Source organism: Pristiophorus japonicus, chromosome 6 (genome assembly GCF_044704955.1).
Source record: "Pristiophorus japonicus isolate sPriJap1 chromosome 6, sPriJap1.hap1, whole genome shotgun sequence".
In the NCBI taxonomy this organism is placed as follows: Eukaryota; Metazoa; Chordata; class Chondrichthyes; family Pristiophoridae; genus Pristiophorus; species Pristiophorus japonicus.
Genome location: NC_091982.1, coordinates 65912245 through 65930309, shown reverse-complemented (window position 1 = coordinate 65930309; position 18065 = coordinate 65912245). Strand labels below are relative to the sequence as shown.

General features: G+C 47.4%; 1 protein-coding gene across 4 annotated transcripts in view; it reads right to left on the bottom strand.

Moving 5' to 3' along the window:
• Positions 1 to 18065, bottom strand: part of mcf2a (MCF.2 cell line derived transforming sequence a) — a 199988-nt gene that overhangs the window by 80760 nt on the left and 101163 nt on the right. For all 4 annotated transcript variants that reach the window (XM_070882895.1, XM_070882893.1, XM_070882896.1 and 1 more), the window contains exons 7-11: positions 14800 to 14949; positions 10766 to 10881; positions 7545 to 7659; positions 5681 to 5800; positions 1797 to 1988 (exon numbers count right to left, since the gene is read on the bottom strand). In XM_070882895.1, coding sequence (XP_070738996.1) covers positions 1797 to 1988; positions 5681 to 5800; positions 7545 to 7659; positions 10766 to 10881; positions 14800 to 14949 — 693 coding nt within the window. The remainder of the gene's footprint in view (positions 1 to 1796; positions 1989 to 5680; positions 5801 to 7544; positions 7660 to 10765; positions 10882 to 14799; positions 14950 to 18065) is intronic.

Genomic DNA, 18065 nt, shown 5'->3' with positions numbered 1-18065 from the left:
GCGCAGACACCAACAGTGGTTTCTAAGCTCGAGAGTTACAATTGGCAAACAAAAGTCAACTTGAAACAGGAGGGAAGATTATAATTTTAACGCTCGATGAGCACACCTCACAATGATTCACCATTGTCATTCTTTTCTTTCCAGTTTAGTGGCATCCAAGCTCCCATGTGAATGAGCAGACACATCAGGGAGAGAGAGAGAGAGGAGAGGCAATTTGCTCCTCCCATTGCATGGAACTCAGCCTGGGCCAGGCTGCCAATCGGATTGGCTGGTAGGAAGGCACCAACAGTGATTGGCACAGGATGAATGACCATCCCGATATGTCAGCCATCAAGCATCGCTCTCCTCTCTGCCGACGGCTGCCACGGGTTTCCGACGCTGTCCGGCGAGGTTACGGGGGCGGAGTGGGAGCAGCTCCAAGAAATTTCCCAGCCCACGTCATTGATCCAGAGTTTCCTGGTGTCAGTCCAAAACCTGCCTCTCAATACTTTCAAGCTGCACATACTCGTCCTATTGGCACGATTTGATGCTGAATCAGAGGACGCTACAGGCACAGGAGGCGGCCATTCAGGCCCATCGTGCCTGTGCCGGCTCTGTGAAAGAACAATCCCATTATTCCCACTGCCCCTGCTCTTTCCCCATAGCCCTGCAAAATGTCACCCCTTCAAGTATTTATCCAATTCCCCGTTTGAAAGTTACTATTGAATCTGCTCCCACCGCCCTTTCAGGCAGCGCGTTCCCGATCACAACAACTCGCTGCGTAAAAAGAAAATACTCCTCACCTGCTCTCTGAAGTAGTGTTTCAAATCTTTACCATACTGTTTACTATCCATAAATAGCTCTATAAGATCACCTCTCAGTTAGCCCCTTTCATGGCAAAAGAGTTCTCGTTTCTCCAAGCTTTCCTCAGTACATGAACCAGTAACCAGTGTCAGCCGTGGCTCAGTGGGCAGCTCTCTTGTCTGAGTCAGAAGGTTGTGGGTTCAAGTCCCACCCGAGAGACTTAAGCACAAAAATCCAGGCTGACACTCCCAGTGCAGTACTGAAGGGAGTGCTGCACTGACAGAGGTGCTGTCTTTCAGATGAGACGTTAAACCGAGGCCCCGTCTACTCTCTCAGGTGGATATAAAAGATCCCATGGCACTACTGTGAAGAAGAGCAGGGGAGTTCTCCCCAGATTTATCCCTCAACCAGATGACCTGGCCGTTATCATATTGCTGTTTGTGGAAGCTTGCTGTGCACAAATTAACTGCTGAATTTCCCACATTACAACAGTGACTACACTTCAAAAAAAAAACTTAATTGGCCGTAAAACACTTTGGGGCATCCCGAGGTTGAGAAAGGCACTATACAAATGCAAGTTATTTCATCCAATACGCACACCATCTCTTTTCATTTTAAGGGGTGGGCAGTGCAGTTACTGATGATCCGCATTACTTGGTAGGCTCACAAGCAAGTATTTGAGCACTAAGATATGGTGCTCTCCTCCCAAACCAACTTTCTCCCCTTCCCACACTGACCCAACTGAACCTGGCGACTTCACAGGTTGGGGAACCAAGGCAGGTAGATGGAGTTAAGGGGCAGATCGGCCATGAACCAACTGAGCGGTGAGACAGGCGAGAGGGGCTGCTCCTGTTCCTACGTTGTGATGTCGCATTGCAGATACCGGGCAAAGCTGAGTTTTAAACTTGGTCAGGAGTCCAAACACTCCAACCTTGCAGGTACAAAGCATGGACTCAGTCGATTTTAATATTGGTGTAGGTAACTAAAGGAGATGCAACACTGTATTAGCTTACCTGCTGCAGCCGAGTGTGCAGTTGCAGCGACTTGTTCAGGGTGATGCATTTGCTCCTCATTTCCCCAAGCAAGTCGTCACAGAAGTAACGGAGTTCTCTACACTTCTCGCAGATTAAATCCACCGCGTAATGGTGATTGGAGATCAACTGGTCACCTTGCGAGATCAGAACCTGGGCATTTCCAAATAATTCCTGCAATGAAGACACAATTTAATTTCAATGTGGAAACGTGCATCCAAAGCAATTAGTCCTGTGGTGGATAATTGGATCACTGTTTGATTCTGCATGGTTGTAGAATGATACAGAACAGGAGGCCGCTCGGCCCATCGTGTCTGTGCCGGCGCTTTGAAAGAGCGATGCAAATAGTCCCACACCCCCTGCTCTTTCCCCATTGCACTACAGATTTTTCCCCTTCGAGGTTTCATCCAATTCCCCTTTGAAAGTTACTACTGAATCTGCTTCCTCTGCCCTTTCAGGTAGCGCGTTGCAGATCATAACAACATACAGTTGTGAAGGTACGTTAGCATAGTGGTTATGTTACTGGACCAGTAACCCTGAGGCCTGGACTAATGATCCCGAGACATGAGTTCAAATCCCACCACGGCAGCTCGGGGAATTTAAATTCAATTAATTAAATAAATCAGGAATTAAAATCTAGTGTCAGTAATGGTACCTACGTACTGGATTGTTGTTAAAAACCCACCTGGGTCACTGCTGTCCTTCAGGGAAAGAAGTCTGGCATCCTTACCCGGTCGGGACTACATGTGACTCCAGACCCACAGTAACGTAGTTGCCTATTAACTGCCCTCTGGAAGCAGGACACCCAGTGTACCATACCACTACAAAGAAGTATCGCAGACTGCAACAGTTCAGTTAGGGATGGACAATACATGACCGTCTTGCCAGCGATGCCCACATCCCAGGAACGAACAAAAAAAACAACTTTTGTGGTATTAAGGTTATTAACGTGAATAGGGTCTTGTTTTACTCAACAGTTTCTCCAGCAGGTGAAAAGATCAGTGCCTGATCAATGCATCCGCAGATAGCAATCTCACCTACAAATAGACACAATATCCAGTTCCGATCACACGGGGATCCAGCTTGAAGAAGTACCCAATTGGATAGTTGGCGACGGGGGGGGGATGCAGTAGATGGAGTGCGTCAGTGCCGCTTGAGGAAGAGAGTGTTCGAAGATCAGGCCCTCAAAAATATGCCACCAGGGCTGTAGTGATACCCAATCTCCTGTATGGCTCAGAGACGTGGACCATGTACAGTCGCCACCTCAAGTCACTGGAGAAATACCACCAACGATGTCTCCACAAGATCCTGCAACTCCCCTGGGAGGACAGACGCACCAACGTTAGCGTCCTCGACCAGGCCAACATCCCCAGCGTCGAAGCACTGACCACACTCAACCAGCTCCATTGGGCGGGCCACGTTGTTCGCATGCCTGACACAAGACTCCCAAATCAAGCACTCTACTCGGAACTCCTACACGGCAAGTGAGCTCAAGGGCAGAGGAAACATTTCAAGGACACCCTCAAAGCCTCCTTGATAAAATGCAACATTTCCAGCGACACCTGGGAATCCCTGGCCAAAGACCGCCCTAAGTGGAGGAAGTGCATCTGGGAGGGGGCTGAGCACCTCGAGTCTCGTAGCCAAGAGCATGCAGAAAACAAGCGTAGGCAGTGGAAGGAGCGTGCGACAAACCAGTTCCACCCACCCCTTCCCTCAATGACTATTGTCCCACCTGTGACAGAGACTGTAATTCCTGTATTGGACTGTTCAGTCTCCTTTTAGATTGGAAGCAAGTCTTCCTCGATTTCGAGAGACTGCCTATGATGATGAAGGATACAGATTTTCAGAGAACTCTCGGAAATGTGCCTCACAAGAGGCTTGTTAGGAAAAAGTCAGCTGTTTGATATATCTGTAGTTGGATAAATCAAAAGTTGACTGACAGGAAACTAAGGTTTTAGGTAAATGGGTGCTGCAGGAACTGGAGAAGTGTTGGAGGTGGAATTCTACCAAGGTCAGCTGGTTCTGCTTTTGTTCCCAATATATATATAGCTGATGTGGACTTGGGTATCGGAATCACACATTGAAAATTTGATACCAACACAAAAATATACAAAAGTTTTGCAAATGAAGAGACAGATTGGAGAAAAAGACAGTTTGGCAGAATGCTTAAACAATAAGCAGATGTAATTTAATGTGGATCAGTGCGAGAACAGGCAAAGAACGGTAATAATACTGAACAGAAAGACATGGATAAACCTCGGGGTTCAAATACATAATTCTCTGAAAGTGTAGATAAAGTAAATAAAATTATAATAAAAGCTAATTGGGGTGTTACAGATAGGGGCATAAAGTACAAGATTAAAAAGATAATGCTGAATTTATTTATACAGAGCTTTGGATGGGTTAGTTGGAGTAACTTGTGCAATTTTCTCTGGAGAAGAGAATATTGAGAGGAGACCTGATAGAGAGGTTCAACAGGGTGGATGTGGAGAAAGTGTTTCCACTTGCAGGTGACTCCAGAACAAAGGGGGCAGGGATAAATATAAGATAGCCACGAACAGATCAAATGAATTTCTTTGCACATAGAATGGTGAGAATGTGGAACTCTCTGCCACATGGAGCAGTTGAAGGAGTGGGCAATGCTGCTTTTAAAGGGAGGCTTCATGCAATAATGGGGAGAAGAGAATAGAAGGTTATGGGGCAGGGTGGGAAGCGGGAATTAGGGTGGGAGGAGGCTGGTGTAAAAACATAAGGTAAGAATTAGGAGCAGGAGCAGGAGTAGGCCATACAGCCCCTCGAGCCTGCTCCGCCATTCAATGAGATCATGGCTGATCTTCGACCTCAACTCCATTTTCCCCCTATCCCTTGATTCCCCCAGAGTCCAAAAATCTATCGATCCCAGTCTTGAATCTACTCAACAGCTGAGCATCCACAGCCCTCTGGGGCCGAGAATTCCAAAGATTCACCACCCTCTGAGTGAAGAAATTACTCCTCATCTCAGTCTCCGTCCTCTCATTCTTCTAAACTCCAGAGAGTATAGGCTCATTCTACTCAATCACTCCATCCCAGGGAGGTGTGGAGGATAAATACCAGCATAGACCAGCTGGGCCGAATGGCCTCTTTCTGTGCTGTAGTTTCTATGCAACCTCATCAATCCCCATGAATCAATCCTGATTCAATGTTGGGGTTTGGCCTGTTCAATCGAACTATGGCCTGATGTGAACCCTTAGACAGAACAATGTGCGGCGGCTCGGCCCAGAAATCGGCACGGTCCCGGCCTGCAAGACCATCAGCAGGCCGGGGCCATTAGAGGGAGCAGCGTGCGGAGGCATACCACTGCAGGGAGCAGTGCGTGCTGCTGCAGGAGAGCGACGGCTGCGAAGAGGGCGACTGGATTGGACATCACCGTAACCCAGGTCGGTGATTGGAGCGTGGGCAGGTACAGCAGGAGCGGCGAGGTCGGGGCAAAGGAGCGGCAAGAGTTCGTAGAATGACGTGACCGGGGCCCAGGAGAGGCATGAGTTTGGGGCTTGGAAGAGCCGAGGGCCCAGGGGCAGCACGGGCCAGCTCACACTGCGATATGTGTGCACACTAAGTCCGTGCAGCAAAGCTGGTCTCCAGTCGTCTTGGGTAATCCTTGCCACTGGACCAAGACCTAGCTCTGCCAAGCCCGTGTGGTGGCTGGTGTGCAACGGTCACCACACGTTAAAAAAAATCCACGCACAGGCACCTTCCACCCTTCAACATGTAGTTCGGGACCTGGAATATTAGGTCCTTCATTAAAACACCCATGAACTCATCCCTTTTTGCCGTGGAAGCAAGTCATCCTCGATACGAGGGACTGCCTAGGAGATGAAAGACTTTACCTGAGATCGTTCATCCAAGTTACTCAGTTCTCGAAGAGCTTGCTCGGAGTGAGTCACACTGCTGCCAATGTCTGGGATGTCCCCTTCCTCCGCTGCCACATAATCCAGGGCTGTCTTTATCTGCAGAACCAAATTAAAACTGTACAGACTCCGAAAGCAACAGGACCTGTGAAAATTATTGCAAAGAGAACTCGAGAACTCTGCTCTATTTAGGAAGTAGTTAACTCCACAAGTGTATGTTTAAACTACTAGTATGGTGAGCCAAAGAATACACTACTTTATACAAATATGAACATCCCAAAAGTGACGGGTACGAAAAGACCAGATTGTCCATTAAGCCTTCCCCACACTCTGACTGGCCGGAGCATCGTGGCACCCTCCACAGCCGCGTCATCTCCAGGGAGAGGCAAAAAACAGACGGAAAAGCTAAGGGCAAATAAGGGAAAAAAATACTCTGGGAATTGTTAACAAAATGTGGCAGGGAGAGGCTCACAGGAAGTAGATGTTACACTTAGCGGAAGTGCACACGACGTTTACTATATTACTGGTCAACCTTCTTTGGTGTTGCACAGGGGGAGTCATGGCCAAAGTGTAGTCTTCTGATGTAGAGGGGCGAGGCGCTGGAAGATAATATGACCAGGGTGCACAGCCGAAACTCCTACCCCATTTCAATTCATACAATCTGATCTTATTTTTACATGATACTTCGATTCGATGATATTGTTGATAGTTAAACAGCAAAAAGCACGGCAACTTAGGGATGGGCAATAAATGCTGGCCTTGCTAGCGATGGCCACATCCCGGAATTAATTTGAACAATTTTTTGGGAAGCAGAGAAGTAGGGTAGAGGAGTTTCTCTGCAGGACAGGCGGTGGAGCTGGGGCAGACACAACATTTGGGTGCTACAGTGCCAGCACTGGCAGGAGGCTATAATTACAGCGTGACATATTTACATGGCAGTGCCCATTATCAGTGTGTAAATAAACAAGTACAATGGGAACGGTTGACACAAGAGTGTGACAACAGGAAGTTAGGTTTTGTAGACAGGAAGTTCATGTAAGCATAAGATGTTTTATATATTATAAATAGATGAGGGCATGTCTCTTTTTAATGAATTGGGGTTTAAAAAAAACTGTCTGTGCAGTTGATGAAAATATTTTTGGGCATATTGTCTACTACCATGCTCGTGTCATTATAAAACAGAATGATCAATACAAATCAACATTTGCTAGTATATATATAAAAAAGTTATACCTCACTTGTATGACAGTATAAAAGGAGTTCCATATTCCCACAGATAAAGGAAGACTAGCATTTCTACAGCACTTTTCACAACTTCAGGACATGCCAAAGCCCTTTAGAGCCAATTACTTACTTTTGAAGTGAAGTCACTGTTGTACTGTAGCAGAACATGACAGCAAATGATGCACAACAAGCTCCCGCAAACAGCAATGACCAGATAATCCATTTTATTTTTTAATGTCAGTTGAGGGATAAGGTTTGGGCAGGACACCGGGGAGAACTCCCTTACTCTCCTTCGAATAGTGCTGTGGGATCTTTAAGTCTATCTGCAAGAGCAGACGGGGCCTCGGCTTAATGTCTCATCTGAAAGACGGCTCCTATGACAGTGCAGCACTCCCTCAGCATTGCACTGGAGTGTCAGTGTAGATAGTTTTGCTCAAGGCTCTGGAGTGGGACTTGAACCCACAACCTTCTGACTCAGAGGCGAGGGTGTGTGCTGCCCACTGAGCTATGGCTGACACCTTTAACTGAGAAATTAACGCAGGGAATTTTACACAAATGCACTGATGAATTTCACATATTGATCGTTGCTCCGGAAGGATTGACAGGACCAAGTGATTACCTCTTCGAAAGCATGTTCAAATCTCCAGAGCTGTAGACACTGTTCAAGTTTAAGCAGATGCTTTTCCCAAAAACCGTCAAAAGCAGTCTCCATCTCATGCAACTGGGCAAGGAGTCTGTGTTCAGAAATAGAAGTGTATTCAGATAATATACCTAAATCAGGTGAATAGTCTCAAGTGACTCAGTCCCACTTACATAGACCTTTACAGCACAGAAACATTCGGTCCAACAGTTCAATGCCGATGTTTATGCTCCACACGAGCCTCCTTACTTCATCTAACCCCATCAACACATCCTTCAAATTCCTTTCTCGCTAAGCAACAAGGAACTGCCGAAAAACATGTTTAAGAACATAAGAAATAGGAGCAGTAGTCGGCCATTCGGCCCCTCGAGCCTGCTCCACCATTCAATGAGATCATGGCTGATCTTCTACCTCAACTCCACTTTCCTGCACTATCCCCATATTCCTTGATTTCCTTAATATCCAAAAATCTATCGATCTCTGCCTTGAATATACTCAAAGACTGAGCCTCCACAGCCCTCTGGGGTAGAGAATTCCAAAGATTCACCATCCCGAGTGAAGAAATTTCTCTTTATCTCAGTCCTAAATGGCCGACCCCTTATTCTGTGTCTGTGACCCCTGGTTTTAGACTCCTCAGCCCGGGGAAACATCCTCCCTGCATTTACTCTGTCAAGCCCTGTAAGAATTTTGTAAGTTTCAATGAGATCACCTTTCATTCTTCTAAACTCCAGAGAATATCGGCCTAGTCTATTCAATCTCTCCTCATAGGACAATCCCCCCATCCCAGGAATCAGTCTGGTGAACCGTTCTACGTAACAATTCTATAATATATTAATGGCTTACCAAAATCTGTCTTCTCTACAACTTCGACAATATTATAAACACCAGAGGCGCACGGTGAGGTGGGGTCAGGTACTTGCCATGGAAGCAGGACTCGGTTATACAGTCTGATACTAATTTACATACACACTGCACAATTCACAATGCTGCTTCCTGTAGGCGAACCTTCATTTCAGCAAATCTATGGGATGTGCTCATAATTCTGATCATGGTTCCATCTCGTGAAGGTTCAACAACACACCACCAACACCAGCATCCCTATAAATACAACCAACGCTCAGATAGTCCCAACAACCTGCATAGGGGAATCAAGGGATATGGGGATCGGGCAGAAATGTGGAGTTGAGGTCGATGATCAGCTATGATCTTATTGAATGACGGAGGAGGTTCAAGGGGCCATATGGCCTACTTCTGCTCCTATTTCTATTATGTTCTTATAAATCTAATAACAACATTGTATTCATATAGCGCCTTTAATGTAGTGAAACGTCCCAAGGCGCTTCACAAGAGTAATATGAGATCAAAGTTTTGACACCGAGCCACATAAGTAGAAATTTGTGCAGGTGACCAAAAGCTTGATCAAAGAGGTAGGTTTTAAGGAGCATCTCGAAGGAGGAGAGAGAGATAGAGAGGCGGACAGGTTTAGGCAGGGAGTTCCAGAGCTTGGGGCCCAGGCAACTGAAAGCACGGCCGCTGATGATTGAACGATTATAATCACGGATGCTCAAAAGGGCAGAATTCGATGAGCGCAGACATCTTGGGGGGTTGTGGGGCTGGAGGAGATTACAGAGATAGGGAGGGATGAGGCCATGGAGGGATTTGAAAGCAAGGATGAGAGTTTTGAAATCGAGGCATTGTTGGACCGGGAGCTAATGTAGGTCAAATACAACGAGCATAACCCAGCATCCCCATAGCCCTAACCAAACTCAACTCGCATCTCTATAGGCACAAACAGCACCCCTGTAACTAGCACAACTAACACTCCCAAAAACCCACTCCTATAACTACCACAATCACATCCAGCATAACCCCATAACCACAACAGCCAATGCTCCATAACCTTATCCTCCATAAACAGCACCCCCTGATAACCAACACAACCAAATTTTCCATAACCCCAACAACCATTACACAGGATCACACAGGATATACACACAGAAACAGGCCATTCGGCCCAACCAGTCCATGCCGGCGTTTATGCTCTCCTCGAGCCTCCTCCCGTCGTTCCTCATCTAAATCTATCAGCATAACCCTCTAATCCCTTCTCCCTCATATGCTTGTCCAGCCTCCCCTTAAATACATCGATACTATTCGCCTCAACCACTCCCTATGGCAGCGAGCTCCACATTCTCCTGTTTCTTCTGAATTCTCTATTTGATTTCTTGATGACTATCTTATATTGATGGCCTCTAGTTTTGCTCTTCCCCACAAGTGGAAACTTGTATTCACTCTCTCTGTATCCACTCTATCAAAACCTTTCATAATTTTAAAGACCTCTATTAGGTCACCCCTCAGCCTTCTCTTTTCAAGTGAAGAGACCCAACCTGTTCATCCTTTCCTGATATGTATAACCTCGCATTTCTGGTATCATCCTTGTAAATCCTCTCTGCACCCTCTTCAATGCCTCTATATCCTTTTTATAATATGGCGGCCAGAACTGTACACAGTACTCCAAGGGTGGTCTAACTAGACCCACAATAGCCAACACTCCCATAACCACACTAACTTGAACCTCCACAATCGTCACAGCAACATATATTTATTTAGCATTAATGAATCTCTATCTGGGAATAGCAAAAGCTTGCATAAAATGTGTTTGGTTGGATTTGCTTATTTTGTGCAGTACAAGTTAAACGTAGAATATCGTCAGGATTCAACAACACCAGGAAATGGTTGGAAGGGAGTTTGACTGGTATACAGCAGGTGATTTTATTTGAGGCTTTTAGGAATTTGAAAGGAACTGTTAGTCTGGATAGGGTGAAACTATTTCTGCTGATGGGAGGGTCTAGGATTAGGGTATGTAATCTTAAAATCAGAGCCAAGCCATTCAGGGGGGAAGTTGGGAAACACTGCTTCACACAGAGAGTGGTAGAAATGTCAATTAAGAATTGTAAATCTGTGTTTGCTGGATTTTTTCTAGCCAACGGTAGTAAGGGATGATCCATGATCTCATTGAATGGCAGAACAGGCTTGAGGGGCTGAACAGCCTTCTCCTGTTCCTATGAATCCATAACAGAGCCTGAAAGGTCATTGAGAGTTGCTGTCATAGTGGATTACAAGAGAGTGCGTGAAATTAAACCCATGGCTCTTTTGAGGTTCCTTCGGGCAGCTGAATCAAACCGCCTCTCCATAGAGCTCACCTCTTCACAGTCGCTTGATCGCCATTCTTCTCCATCATACGCTGAGCATTGCTGTCAGGTGCCATGAGGTTGGTCAGAAGCAGCTCACCCTCCTTGATCACCCGCTGAACGTCATTCTGTCCAAAGCAATAAACAGCAGCTGAACAGGTAACTCGACAAGAGGTCCAAGCAAGGCTGCGAACCACCGCCGCACATCGAGAACAACTTGCATTTATACAGCACATTTAACATAGTACAACATCCCAAGGCACATCACAGGGGTGATTATCAAACAAAAATTGACACCGAGCCACAAAAAGCGATATTAGGACAGGTGGTCTAAGAGGTCGATTTTAAGGCATATCTTAAAGGCGCATTAAAACCAGGCACTTTAAATAAAGAACTTGCATTTATACAGCGTTTTTCACGACTTTAGGACATCCCAAAGCGCTTAACACACAATGAAAAACTTCTGGAAATAAAAGCAAAATACTGCAGATGCTGGAATCTGAAATATAAACAGAAAATGCTGGAAATCTCAGCGGGTCAGGCAGCATCTGTGGAGAGAGAAAGAATGTTAAAGTTTCCAGTCGACGATCCTTCGTCAGAACTTCTGGCGTGTAGTCACTGTTGTAATGTGGGAATTGCGGGTAGCAAACTTGCGCACAGCAAGCTCCCACAAACAGCGTAGTGATAATGACCCAGATAATATGTCTTTTTGGTTGAGGGATAAATATTGGCCCCAGAACACCGGGGATAACTTCCCTGCTCTTCTTCGAAGTAGTGCCATGGGATCATTTACATCCACCTGAGAGAGCAGACAGGGCCTCGGTTTAACGTCACATCTGAAAGACGGCACCTCCGACAGTGCAGCACTCCCTCAAAATAGAAAATGCCAGAAATACACAGCAGGTCTTATGTTCTTATGTAAGAAAGGATATACTTTCTTTGGAGGCTGTTCAGAGAAGGTTCACTAGCTTGATTCCAGGGATGAGGGGGCTGACTTATGAGAAAAGGTTGAGTAGGTTGGGCCTCTACTCATTGGAATTCAGAAGAATGAGAGGTGATCTTATCGAAACGTATAAGATTATGAGGGGGCTTGACAAGGTGGATACAGAGAGGATGTTTCCACTGAAGGGGGAGACTAGAAGTAGGGGGCATAGTCTTAGAATAAGGGGGTGCCATTTAAAACTGAGATGAGGAGGAATTTCTTCTCTCAGAATTGTAAATCTGTGGAATTCCCTGCCCCAGAGAGCTGTGGAAGCTAGGACATTGAATAAATTTAAGACCGAGATAGACAGTTTCTTAACCGATAAGGGGATAAGGGGTTATGGGGATGGGGCAGGGAAGTGGAGCTGAGTCCATGATCGTATTAAATGGCGGAGCAGGCTCGAGGGGACGTATAGCCTACTCCTGCTCTTATTTCTTATGTTCTTATGTCTCTCAGCATCTGGAGAGAGAAAAGATGGATTCATGCTGTGAATATAGCCCCTCGGGGTGGAATTCCACAGAGGTTCTCCTGCTTGCGTGCTATAACTTTGGCAGAAGTACATCAGAAAAACAGCCTCTATGCCATATTTTCGGTTTTGCACGATTCTTTCGCCAGTGCTACAGCAGATGAATGGGAGAATCAGAGAATGATACAGCACGGAAGCAGGCCCATCATGTTTGCGCTGGCTCTGTGAAAGAGCGATCCGATTAATCCCACTCCCCTGCTCTTTCCCCCCAGCCCTGCAAATTTCTCCTTTTCCAGTATTTATCCAATTCTGTTTTGAAAGTTATTATTGATTCTGCTCCCACCGCCCTTTCAGGCAGTGCGTTCCCGATCACAACAACTCGCTGCGTAAAAATAGTCTCCTCGTGTTGCATCTGCTTCTTTTGCCAAATATCGTAAATCTGTGGCCTCTGGTTACCAGCCCTCCCGGCAGTTTCTCCTTATCTACGCTTATCAAAACCATTCACAACCGCTATCAAATCTCCCCTTAACCCACTTTGCTCTAAGGAGAACAACCCTGGCTTGTCCAGTTTCTCCACATCCCTGGAACCGTTCAGGTTAGTCTCCCCTGCGTCCGCTCCAAGGCCTTGGCATCGTTGCTACAGTGCGGGGCCCAAAGTTTGGACACAATGGGGCCGGAATTTAGGCCCGCCAGAACGCTGCCGCGCTTACGATTTTTCAGGTGTTTTTACCGCCGTCTCGGAAGAGGTCAACTCGTGATCGATATTCAGGTCTTTGCCTTTTTTTCTCCCGAGCAGACCGGAAGCCGGTCATAATGAGAGCGGAAGTGCAGCGGTATGTGCTGGTGAGGGGCGGAGATGGGGGCAGGACGGATTCTCCGCCACTGTCACTCAGTGACGGAGTGGTGGTGATGTCACTGCGCGCGTGCGTCACCGCGTCTCTCCCCTCATTTAAAGGGGAGAGAATCATCGATTTTTTTTTTAGGTTCGGCCACTGGGCCAGCAGGGAGGGTTTTGGCCGGGCCAGCGACCTGGCACCCAAGAGGTGGGTGCTAGGCTGCCTGTTGGCGGCCCGGCCGAACCCGGGACCATAATTGTTCGGCGGATCAGGAAGTCAGCCGGCAAAAAAAAACATGGCGGCCACGGCAGTGCACCCTTCCCTTGACGGGCCGCCGCGCCGCCGCGACTCACAGACCGAAAACAAGGCACACTGACAGAAAAAGTTGTCGGGAGCACCGCGCAGCGGAGCAAAGGTTTTCTGAGGTAATTTTCGCGCGAGTGGGATGGAGGTGCGGGAGAAGGGGCAGTGTACGCTTTGTTGATGCGCTTGGGGCGGTCGGCAGCAGTGGGGCAGAAGTGGGGACCAACCAAAAAATCCCCGAGGTCAATTTAGATCGTGGCGACCAACGTAATGTGGTGGCCTCTCGATTCTGCAAAATGGCGCTAACGGCCCTTATCCGGACCCTGAATTTCAGCCCCAATATGTGTTCTTTCACCTAAATTACAGCAGACAAAGAGGTGACGCCCCGTGGGAAATTCATCCCTTTAGTTCTGAACCCAAATCGTTGACCTGTACCTTCTCCAAACCCGTACAGAATATCCTGCTGTACATACCCAGCATGTGATCTTTTTCCCTCACCACTTTCGGACACGGTAATTTCAGATTGGTCCTTCAGGCGTCCCAAAACTCTCCACTGCCGGTGACTGTGTTTGTGAAGTGTGTCGACAAGCACATCAGCCAATCGGTGTGTAGCACGGTGCCACAGATGGAAAATGAGTCTGTTTTTGGTAGCGTTGTGTGGGGCATTAAATGTTGGCCGGGACAACGGGAGAACTCCCCTGTTCATCTTCGAATAGCGCCGTGGGATCTTTTACGTACAGGCAAGTGGCTCTCAGTTTAACATCTCATACCAAAAGATGGCTCCACCAACAGTGCAGCACTCCCTCAGATTATCTGGTCATTATCACATTGCTGTTTGTGGGAGCTTGCTGTGCACAAATTGGCTGCTGCATTTCCCACATTACAACCGTGACTACACTTCAAAAGTACTTCATTGGCTGTAAAGTGCTTTGAGATGTCCTGAGGCCATGAAAGGCGCTATATAAATGCAAGCCTTTCTTCTTTCTTGCACTTGTCCTGGAGTGGGGTTTGAACCCATGACCTTCTTGACTGGGAGGTGGGAGTGCTACCCACTGAGCAACAAAACCACCGCTTTCTTTTCGTCTCAGGGAACTATACCAATACGTTGCCACCAACTACACTGGGTTACATCGAGTGTACGGCACAGAAATAGGCCATTTGGCCTCACGGTCCGCGCCGGGGTTTATGCTCCACACCAGCCTCCGCCCACCCCTCTTCATCTCACCCCATCACCATATCCTTCTATTCCTTTCTCCCTCAAGTGTTTATCCAGCTTCCACTTAATCCTACAACTAGCTGCAACAGGAATGAATGCACTGTATCAGTATTGGATTGTTCAGCCACCTAAGGACTCATTTTTAGAGTGGAAGCATGTCTTCCTCGATTCCAAGGGACTGCCTATGATGAGGATGACTTTATCCCTAACAGGTAAAAGTTGCAGCACTCACGTTGGGCTTACCTTGAGCTGGTTGTATTTCTCAGTTCGTGCAATAAGTAGGTCCTCCACAGAATGTAAATCAGCAGGCAGCTCGGCCTCAGCCAGGTCGGTCCCAAAAGCCTGCAGCAGCTGGGCGATCTCCTTCACCATCACAGCAAAGCTCTCGATGGCCTGAACACAACAACACCAACACATGAACAGTCACGCAGCGAGGCACAGGCTCCAAGTGAAATGTAAATCCCTGCTCTCACAAAGCACCGCTCCCTCATAATGTGCTACAGCCTCTTCCCACACACAGCTCGGGTGGGACCTTCCTTATTTGGTGCTGGCTGTGGAAGGTGCGGGGAGAGAGAGAGCCACAGTAAGAATAAAACCAAGGTTTTTCAATCATTCAGAGAACCAGCTCCTGCTACATACTGCCGTCGGCTCTGATGCAGACACAAAACGAAAAGATAGGTGAGAAAAAAAATATTCAGGTTTCGCCAAAGCACTCGGGGCTAAAAATTGGTTATAGCCCGATTGGGCGCTAACTTTAACTCCGGGTGATGTTTACTGCCTCCAACCAGGATATTCCTTTTTAGCGCCCCAAGAGGGGAGCGGAGAGCCAATGGAAGCGTTCGACAATCCTCTTCGGTGCTAAAGGCCCATCGCGGGGCGGGAGCGCGACTCATCTTGAGGTGCTGGGATACCGGCAGCCCAGCGCCTAAAGAGGAGGTGAGGTCGAGCATCTGAAACCTGCAAAAAAAATTGGAAGGGAGGCTACCGACATCATCGCCACAGGTAAGAGAGGTAAGTAAATTGTGGCAGGCAAAAACAGTCAATTTCGGAAACGCATAGCAAAGGGGGCGTTACACACTCTTGATGTCACCAAGCGGGTGGCGCTAGAGTGCGCAGCGCGAAATGACAGTGCCGTTAAACCAACCGTTATGTTCGCGACAGGCGGCCATAGCACGGCGCTCGGGCGGGAGGTATTTGGCGGCCTGTTTGCGCCCCTCTCTGCTGATAACAGGTGACACTAAGCCGAAGAATTTTTAGCCATCCATGTAGTCAAACAATTATTTAAATCACTCTTTCACTAAAGTCTTTCGGTAGGGTTGTTCGCACTGGTTGGACGTATTCCTGGAGGCTGCATCACATGACCTCCCGCCCCCAACCGCCCCAGGGGAACGAGGGTTCACACTCTCTGAGCATTCATTCACAGGATGTGGGTGTCGTTGGCAAGGCCAGAATTTATTGCCCATCCCTCATTCTCCTTTGGTACAACTGAGTGTCTCGCTGGGCAATTTCAGAGGGCAATTAAGAGTCAACCACATTGCTGTGGGTATGGTGTCACATATAGGCCCAGACCAAGTAAGGACAGCAGATTTCCTTCACTAAAGGACATTAGTGAATCAGATGGGTTTTTCCGACAATCCGTTAGTTTCACGGGACTAGGTTTTCCCCAATCCATTTTTTCGGCGCACTCAGCCGAGCACTGTGCGCTCAAAACGGCGCCAAAAAACTTACTGAGTATCCTGGCCCCTCTGCCGAGTGTCCCGGGTCCTGGCACAGCATCCATGGTGAGGTGGGGGGCGGAGCTACAGCCCTGCGCCAAAAACACTGCCAGCAGCTGTCCGCATGCGCAGTGGAGTCTGCGCGCATGCTTCTCGCCCTTCCAGCGTGTCCTGCAGGCTGTGAACAAAACCCGATGCATGTCGCCCCTATCCCTAGCCGAACGGATGCCCCGATGTTCGCCGCCCCTATCCCTGGCCGAAGGGACGCCCCAATATTTGCCGCCCCTATCCCTGGTCGAATGGTCTCACGCACCGGCCCGCGAGCAACTTGCTTCTGGCGATTTAAGCCTCTGAAAGGAGTTGATCCCAAGTTTCTGAGGAACATGCCGTTTCCCAAGAAGCACAAGAAAGGAATGGGGAAGGTTGAAGGCAAAAAATAAAATGGACCAACCGTCTTGATGAGCTAACATCTATTGTCCTTGTGAATGGCGCCCTGTGAAGTATTGTATTCCAAATTGTTTATTTTGAATAAAACCCAAGTGGTTGGAATTTTAAAAAAAACTTGTTTCTGGCATAAAGTTAAGGCTTCTATTTTTTATTTGTTATTGATTGCTTATTACTTTTTATGCTTTATTTAGTGCTTTGTAAGTCTTGGTGCTTTAAATGTACTAAACTGCGCTGACTTCTTAACTGCCTGCAAGATTTTTCAGAGTTGGCCACATATGCTGACCTAAGTTGATTTGGAGTAAGTTTTAGCTGGCCAAAGTGGCATGAATGGCCAAAACTGGCGTAAGTGTTTGGGAACGCCCCCTTTTTAAAAAAAATCTCAACTAAACAAAAATCGTACCCGAGTTACTCTGGAGCAAGTTGAGTGGGGAAAGTGGCGTTTTTTTAAACTTACGCCAGAAAAACCAACTTACTCCAAAAAGGTTGGAGCAAATCATGGCCAAAATTTGAGCCCTTTGTCACTATTACTGACACTAACTTTTTAATTCCAGATTTATTTAATTAATTGAATTTAAATTCCCCAGCTGCCATGGTGGGATTTGAACTAATGTCTCTGGATCATTAGTCCAGACCTCTGGATTACTGGTCTAGTAACATCACCACTATGCCACCGTAATCGCCGATGCTCTTTCTGGGCTGTCTGTGGGACCAGCACACGATTGCCGGAATCTTCCCTGGTGCGAGAGAGAGTTTGGAGGCGGGTCTGCTGCCAAAATGGCCATGATTGACAGCGGGGCGGAAGTGCGTTCTGGACCCGCCTCCTTGTGAATTTCCCAAGTGCCAGCTCTGCCTGCGGATTGCAGACTCGGCACTGAGCTGCGGGTCAGGCAATTGTGCCAGTTAAGCTGCTGCTTAAAGCTATTTAAGCAGCATTTTACCAGATCCAAAGGATTTTTCCTCGTTTATTTATGAAGTTCCCATCCCTTGGGTATCACGTCAGGTAAGTGTGTCACGTTCTCAACAACTCTGTATTGGTCTGACTAGTTGACAGCTGCAGAAGTGGTATAAAAGCTACCATTTTACAGCTGTTCAATTTCCAATCTTAGAAGCTGGAGCCTTCAGGATTTATGGAGGTTCAAAGTGTTTGCAGTGAACTCTCTGTCCAATGTCACCTCGGTGAGCAACCTCTCTCACCATTGACAGATCGCTTCTGTCATCTCAACATCAGCTGCCATCTATTCCATCAGTATCAGTGCTCTTGAAAAAATCTCCCCTTGGTCTTTAGAATCCCACCACAGTCAGCCCCAACACCAGCAGCACCAATGACAACACCAACCTTCTCCACAA